The sequence below is a fragment of the Megalobrama amblycephala genome, linkage group LG17 (genome assembly GCF_018812025.1).
Source record: "Megalobrama amblycephala isolate DHTTF-2021 linkage group LG17, ASM1881202v1, whole genome shotgun sequence".
Lineage (NCBI taxonomy): Eukaryota > Metazoa > Chordata > Actinopteri > Cypriniformes > Xenocyprididae > Megalobrama > Megalobrama amblycephala.
Genome location: NC_063060.1, coordinates 46,531,727 through 46,539,668, shown reverse-complemented (window position 1 = coordinate 46,539,668; position 7,942 = coordinate 46,531,727). Strand labels below are relative to the sequence as shown.

Sequence of the window (7,942 nt, the reverse complement as noted above, 5' to 3'; positions counted from 1 at the left end):
AATTTATATTTACAATAAACTCTATGCAGAAAGGTTAAGTGATGATAGGGTTATGATGTTTGTCTATGTATCTACAAGGTAAATTAAGAAAAAGGAAAGTAAAGTAGTAGTGAAGTTACTTTTCAAATGCAGTAACTAGTAAAGTAATCTCATTACAATTTACAGAAGTAACTAGTAACTAATTACATTTTTTGAGTAACTACCCCAACACTGGGCATCATCAAGCTACGCCTTTGTTTTGAATAGACCTTTTCTGAATAGACAGAAAATTGTCCATATTGTACCTTTAATAAACACACAAAAAACACATTGTCATAATAGTATTTAATTGGTTTCATCTTTTTAATATGTGTCTGTTTCTTTCTATGTGGTTCTTCATATTCATATTTTGCACCACATCCGCATGATGTCATAACTCATGAATTAGGCTACATCATAACTCCAGACTTATGTTCAGGAGTCTCTTTTATTCTGGATGAAATACTATGAGACTGGAGAAAGTAATCTGGATGGAACAGAAATGATCTATTTTGGTCTTGCTGTTATTGTCTCCTCGTTATAGCGCTGACCACACTGTCGTGACAGAGGAAACGCCCTACCATGAGATGACATCATTTTTATGTTTGTTGACATTTTTGTTTAGCTGTTCAGTAGCTGGTGATCAATATCTTTTGTGGAAAAAAATAATTTAATTTATGTTTTATTTAGCAACACGTTGCTGTGTAACTCAGATGTGGTGAAGCAGTCATGACAGATGCTCAACTATCTTCAAAAGGGTAAGACGACATTATTAAACACTCTAAACTGAGTCTGTAGTTTATTTGACTGTTAGAGAAACCATCCTATTATGCCTTATGTAACCTAAATAGTGCTTTTGTTTAGCAAAACCAAAATAGTGTGAATTCGGGCAGAATTAATTGCAAAAAGTACAATACTTTGTCTACAATACAAACCTTAATCAAAATGTAGTAGTATTCAGGGCATAAACTCAACAGATGGCGCTAAAACTCATATTTACAAAAAATATCCCTCTTGACAACTGTGAATATCTTTTAAAAACATTAGTCAAATTTCTATCAGTAACCTCATTGGTTGATTTGTTCTTTTCTGTGTTTGTCTAGCATGGATCCAGTGGGAGTGAATTCAATACAGACTGCAGCTCTAGGGAGACCCTTCCAGCTGGGGATGCTGTATGACTGCAGGAGAGATGAACTTGTACCAGGTGATGAATGGGCTGTTGACCAAAATCTGAGAATAAAATCACTTCTCTATTATTTATGAGGTTGTAGTAAAGATCTAACAATATAAAATGTGACCCTGGACCACAAAACCAGTCATAAGTCGCACGGGTATATTTGTAGCACTAGCCAACAATACAGTGTAAATCAATTTTTCATTAATGCCAAAATAATTAGGATATTAAGCAAAGATTATGTTCCATGAAGATACCTTAAATATATCAAATGTATTTTTGTGAGTGGATATGCATTGTGTTTTATGGTGCGTAACTTTTACCTTAACACCTTTAACCTTATTATTTATTATTCTCAGGTTAGGTTGAGTAAGTCAAATCTTACCTAAATCATAAGCATTCAAACAGTACTTACAATTTGTTCAGAAGACTTCTCTGTGGTCTGTTCGTGCTCAAGGGTTTAGTAATAAAAATATCGGTAGACAGTTATTTGCAATTAATAATAGTTTTAATTACAATTAACAAAAGTAAAGGCAAACAAAGGTTATTAACAAAGTTATCAAAACAAAGCAAAGTTTCAATCAAAGGTATAAAAAGCTGGGTTTCTCGCGTCGAAAGACACTGCTCAATCTGTCTGGCCAGTCTTCTCTTCATTCTTTTATACTCAAACAGCTCACTGCCAATGTTAAATTCTCTTCTGCTGTCATCAGTTGGAGAGCTGCCAAGTCTTCCACGATCATTTTAAGGTGTTTCTGACGTAGCCTGTGTTTTCTCCTGCTAGCTCTCCTCTTGGCTCTTCTCCTCTGTGTCCGTCTTCTTTTCGTCTGTAAAATATGCCTTATCTACAACACTACAATTCTCTTGTATCTAATACATAAATGTTTTCTACTCTGTTACTTTAATATAAATTCCATACTATACACCACAGTTTAATAGTTCCTTCTAACATAAACATATACTGTAAGTAAAGTAGTCATATACAAATTACTTTAACATGGTTAAGTATACATGCATATATAATAGCAATTAATATAATTCTTAGACAGTTTACTTTTCTACATTACATCATTTCAATACATTTTAATGCATCATCACTAATTGGGTTACATAAAACTACTACAAAGCAACGACAACTTTAAACAAAATAGAGTAATTGCATAATCATCATATTCATCAACAATTGCTAAAGACTTAATTTGGACAAATTTAAAGGTGATTTTCTCAATATTTTGATTTTATTGCACCCTCAGATTCCAGATTTTCAAATATTCCAAATATTGTTATATCCTAACAAACCGTACATCAATGGGAAGCTTATTTATTAGCTTAATTCCCTCATGACTGGTTTTGTGGTCCAGGGTCACACATGTACTAAATCATTTAGGGGAGAGAAACAAAAAATAATATGCTGTTGTTCTGCTGGGAGAAAATGCATTTTGTGTTTTGCAAAGAGGCAGTATTTACATAATGAATTTATTATTCATTATTCTCCATTACAGGAATCAGACTTTGGAATAAAGAGCAGCTGCAGCAGAACATAAGCACTAAACCCCAAATTAATACAGATTTCACAGTCACAGCTTCAGACTCAATTGAGGAAAAAAGTAGATGAGTCTTTTAGGTGGACTCATCGATGTAAGTGGAGCTGCAAATTATCTCAAGGACACCAAGAAATCATTCAATCAACAGAGACTGACATTACATTATCATTCAACCACTGAGTTTGAAGAGCTGATCATAAACCACTTTGCTTCTGGAGACATGGCTCACTATGAGAATGAAGTAGCCACACATGTAGTGACAGCAGTGCTGTACGGAGCAGATGCCTGCTTTGTTTTTGACAGAGAAGTTTCTTCAGATGAGAACAAAAAGGAATTAGCTGGAGAAGTAAATGCTGTTTTTGGAAAGCTAAAAGGCATTTCAGGTGGTGTAAAAGGTAATCTGAATGACAACAAGACGACTGCTGGCCAAAAATTCAGCTGTAAATTTTATGGCGACTTCCAGCTACCACGTAACCCGACCTCTTTTGAAGATGCCATGAAGGTTTTTGAAGATCTTCCGAAACTGCTGGGAGAAAACAAAGAGCTTGCGGTTCCTCTGAGAGTTTGGCTTTATCCTTTGGACAAACTTTTCTCAAGAGTTGTAAAGTTTCAACATGAAATCAGCACAGGTTTAAGCACAGACATTGAATCTGTTATTGAGAGTTTAAGTACAACTGAGATGAAATGCAGTGACCTTCTGACAGACACGCCTGCTTCGACATTTACTGCATTTCATGACAAAGTCAATGACATGAAGAAAAACTGCTACCAGTGCAGATTGAGTCTCGTGAAGAAACTCGGCTCTCTCTTACCAAAGATCCGTGGAAAATTCATAGAGGATTCAGCATTGATCGATCTTCTACATGAACACGAGGAATCTCCATTTGAAAGAAGTGCTCTTGAACAATGGCTGAAAGAGAAAGAGGAAGAATCTGACATCATTAAAACATTGCTCACACAACTGAATGACTCAGGAGCAATGGTAGAAATCAACCTCAATAAAAATTTGATGAATCTGGAAGTCAAACATTTGGTCAGCTACACTTTCACATCATTGAGCTGGACAGATGTGCTGCTTTCTAAACAAAAGGCCTTCCTGAGGTCTTCATCAAAAGGAAAAAATGAAGAGAAAAGCTCTGAATCTGAACACAAGACTTGGCTCGCACCTGACATCCAAAAGACAATGAGGAACAACTTGAGGGTTTTTAAAAACTTGATTGGTTTAAAAGATTGCACATCAGCCAAATTCATCGTTGCATCAAAAGAAATGGAAAATAATCCAGGTTCCTGCATACTGCTGTATGAAAATGAATCTAATGAAGCTGTTTGCTTCACTCCTCCATCAAAACCAGACTGTCCAATCATTGAAGATGTCAGATGTACTCAAGTGGTTTTGAAAGTGTCTCCACCGTGTCCTGCTACAGAGGAGCTCAAACTACTGTACAAAATGAAGGAAGAGGAAGACTGGACATCTCAAACTGTGTCAAAGAACCAGAATACAGTTACTCTGACTGATCTCAGACCAGATACTGAGTACAATATTAAATGTGCAGCAGTGGGAAAACTCAACTACACCGTAGACAGTGATGTGACGCGTCTCACAGTCATAAACCAGAATCTCATCAAGGCCAAAGAGTCTGCAATCGAAAATCTAAACTGGACTGAAAACAAGTGCAGTGAACTTCTGGAAAACACCAGAGAAACAACTTTTAGTACACTTCATAAGAAAATACAAGATATGCAGCAAAACTGCCAAATGTACCGACAAGAATTCAGTGACCGAATCAAATCTGTGATCCAGTCAGTTAAAGATTGTGAAAAAGAGCCTTGTGCTCTGAAGGATCTTCTACAAGCTCATGATGAGTCTCCATTCAATGAAAAGAGTCTGAAAGAGTGGATCACAGTGAAAGAAAAAGAATTGAACACTGTTAATGAGATCCTTCGACAGTTAATGGACTTTGGAGCCGAAGTGAACAGAAGTTTGGACTCATATCTGTCAGATAATCAGGTGGAGAACGTGTTTTGTTACAATTTCAGTTCTCTTGAGCAGATGGATGAGTTTCTTAATGAACAAGAAAATTACATGAATCCTCAAATGATGAGAAATCCACAGAAGAAACCTGGTGTGGCGTCTCGATCATGGCTCACTGAAAGAATCAGGGAGAAAATGAGAGAACATCTGAATAAATTTAAACAGCTGATGACTTCATATAGCAGTCAAAGCACTAAATTTATGGTTTCCATAAAAGACCATGAAAAGCATCCAGGTTCCTGCATTCTTCTGTATAAAAATGGATGTAATGAAGCTGTTTGCTTCACTTCACCATCAAAACCAGACTGTCCGATAATTAAAGATGTCAGATATAGACAAGTGGATTTGAAAGTGTCTCCACCGTGTCCTGCTACAGAGGAGCTCAAACTACTGTACAAAATGAAGAAAGAGGAAGACTGGAGATCTCAAACTGTGTCAAAGAACCAGAATACAGTTACTCTGACTGATCTCAGACCAGATACTGAGTACAATATTAAATGTGCAGCAGTGGGAAAACTCAACTACATCACTGAATCTGATGTCACCACAGTTATCACAAAGGTATGATGATCATTCTTGAAATATCAGCTATAGGATTTCACTACATCATTAAACACTGTTATTCTCATCTTGAGGCCTTTTCACATGACTTGAACCTCAAACACAATCTCTGATCTGATGATCACATGCTGATAGTATCCCATTAATGGGTGATTTTAGGTTGCTACTGGTAACAAGGTAAACTAGCCTCACAGAAGACTGGTGTGGGATGCAAATTAACTAACAAAGAATTTAATTACTAAAGTATACAAAACAGAAAACATTACAACAATTCTAAACTGATATTTAGCATATGGGAAATGACAAAATAATATAAATGTATAATGCTAATCCATTTCTTGGTTAAGTTATGTGAAAGGGCCTTTTATATCTGGGATATTTGTGCACATTTTAAAATTTGATGATGATTTTCAAAATATGACATTGTACAACATTTACACATGAACATCTTTATTGTTATTGTGTTTTTATACAGAACAAACATGATCTGATCAAGAAAAGCATCTTAATTGAAGATGGAAATCCTGCTCGATACCTTCTGCAAACAAGTTCAAACAATCTGAATCAAACTAAACTATATAAAAAAATGACCTTTGGAGAGAGAGACACAAACAAACCCCATAAAATCATTCTGATGGTGGGAGAAACAGGAACAGGAAAAACAACCCTGATCAATGTGATGATCAACTACATGTTGGGTGTTCAGAGAGAAGACAAGGTTTGGTTTGAGATCACAGATGATCAGAGTGACCGAACATCAGACATCATCTCTGTTTATGGGTTTTATCCACAAGAGAGTCCAATCCATTTAACAATCATCGACACTCCAGGATATGAAAACACTCATGGAATCGATATTGATAAACACATCGCCAAAAGTTTGCTTAGTTTAAGTGATTCCGCTGACGGGATTCATGAAGTAGATACAGTGTGTCTGGTGATTAAAGCATCACAGAATCGACTCTCTGACAGACAACAATACATATTTGATGCTGTTCAGTCTTTATTTGGAAGATATATTGTTGAAAACATTGTCCTGCTCTTCACACACTCAAATGGAAAGAAACCTAAAAATGCCCTGACGGCTGTTAAAGAGGCTAAAATCAAGAGTGCAGTGGATGACAAGAATCAGCCAGTGTTTTTCCTGTTTGACAACTGTCAGTCAGACGATTATGATGAAGATGATCAATCAATGAATCTCAGTTTTAAAGAAATGGGAAAATTCTTCAAGTTTCTTGACACAATAAAACCAATATCCTTGAAGATGACTCAAGATGTAGCAGTTTGAGGCAAATATCTCTAATCTCCAACTACGTGTTCAAATGAAGGAACTAAAGCAAAATGAGCTGAAACAAACTCAAGAAGCTTAACCCCTTAACTGTCACGGTCCCGCTGGCCGGACGCCTCCCAACCAGCACACCCATGTTTAGCACATGGTTTAGCCCAGATGAACTGAACACTGCTCAGTGTGCACACTACAGGCTGTTAAATGTAACACAGAAACATGCTGGAGTTAATGAGATAATTAGGTGATAACGAGCAGAATCACTGAAGGACAGAGAAACAACAAGAACTACGACTTCAGCCACAGCCTTCGATGAAATCAACTGAAGATAAAAGACATTAAATCACTCAAGATCTGATTAAACATCTCCACAAACAGCATTACCAGCTTCACTTATTACTAACCAGACTGACTTTATTTCTGACATTCATCTACAAAAGTTGTTATTGAGAATTACCAGAGGTTTAGATGTTGATGATTTGTTGAAAATAATAGTTTTGTTTGATTTCACCGTGATCGAGGTCAGTGTTTGCTTTAGTTAGGCAGTTTGCATCTTGACTTTGTTAGTGTTAGTTTTTTCTTTGGCTGTTGTAGCTGTTTGTTATGCAATAAAGACAAGCAAAAATGTGATCAGCTGCTTTATGATAAGAATATAATTGTCATGTATGGCTTAATGACTGAGATTTATATGAATAAAATGTTGCGTTTGTGTTGGCTCTCTTTTAGAAATACAACAATGAAACAGATTTAGTCAGAAAAGCTGAATGAGTTTTAAACACATTGTACACTAAACACTTTAAAACTCTGGCAAAACTTCCTCACACACAGACATCTAAAATCAGCATAAGAATCTCAACAATGGTGACATGCTTCATGAGACAATGCATTCTGGGTGCATCATGCAAAAAAAAAAAAAAAAAAAAAAAAGCATGTCACCATTGATGAGATTCATAGGCTGATTCTTGATGTATGTTTGTGAGTAAATATCACTAAAGTGCTTAGTGTACAATCTGTTTTAAAACTTATCCAGATTTTCTGACTAAATTTGTGCTGGATTTTTATGTGAATCACAATAAAACAAAATTTGTAAACTATTGCTGATATTTAACTCAATCATAAGATCAGTGAATTAAACTGATTCTCTGATCACACTTAAACACATTGATTTTCTGATTGAGAAGATGAAATAGATGAGTCTGAAAAGGCTGAAACACTGAAAAACATCAAGAAGAGAGCAGGAAAAGAAAATACTGGAGCAAAAATACATTATATATGTTTGAACTTAAAATCTTTGGTCATATGTTGTTTTTCTTGTGAAAACATGTCTATGA

General features: G+C 35.7%; 1 protein-coding gene across 2 annotated transcripts; it reads left to right on the top strand.

Moving 5' to 3' along the window:
• Window positions 1–703: 703 nt before the first annotated feature.
• On the top strand, window positions 704–6,890 carry LOC125251991. Of its 2 annotated transcripts, XM_048165050.1 has the most exons (4): window positions 704–776; window positions 1,122–1,222; window positions 2,692–5,326; window positions 5,802–6,890. In XM_048165050.1, the coding sequence occupies exons 3-4, from the start codon at window positions 2,801–2,803 to the stop codon at window positions 6,612–6,614; spliced, it is 3,339 nt and encodes a 1,112-aa protein (XP_048021007.1). In that variant the 5' UTR covers window positions 704–776; window positions 1,122–1,222; window positions 2,692–2,800; the 3' UTR covers window positions 6,615–6,890. The 2 variants fall into 2 exon arrangements, with proteins under 2 accessions (XP_048021007.1, XP_048021008.1); XM_048165051.1 differs by lacking the exons at window positions 704–776; window positions 1,122–1,222 and having other exon boundaries at window positions 2,475–5,326.
• The last annotated feature ends 1,052 nt before the right edge of the window (window positions 6,891–7,942 follow it).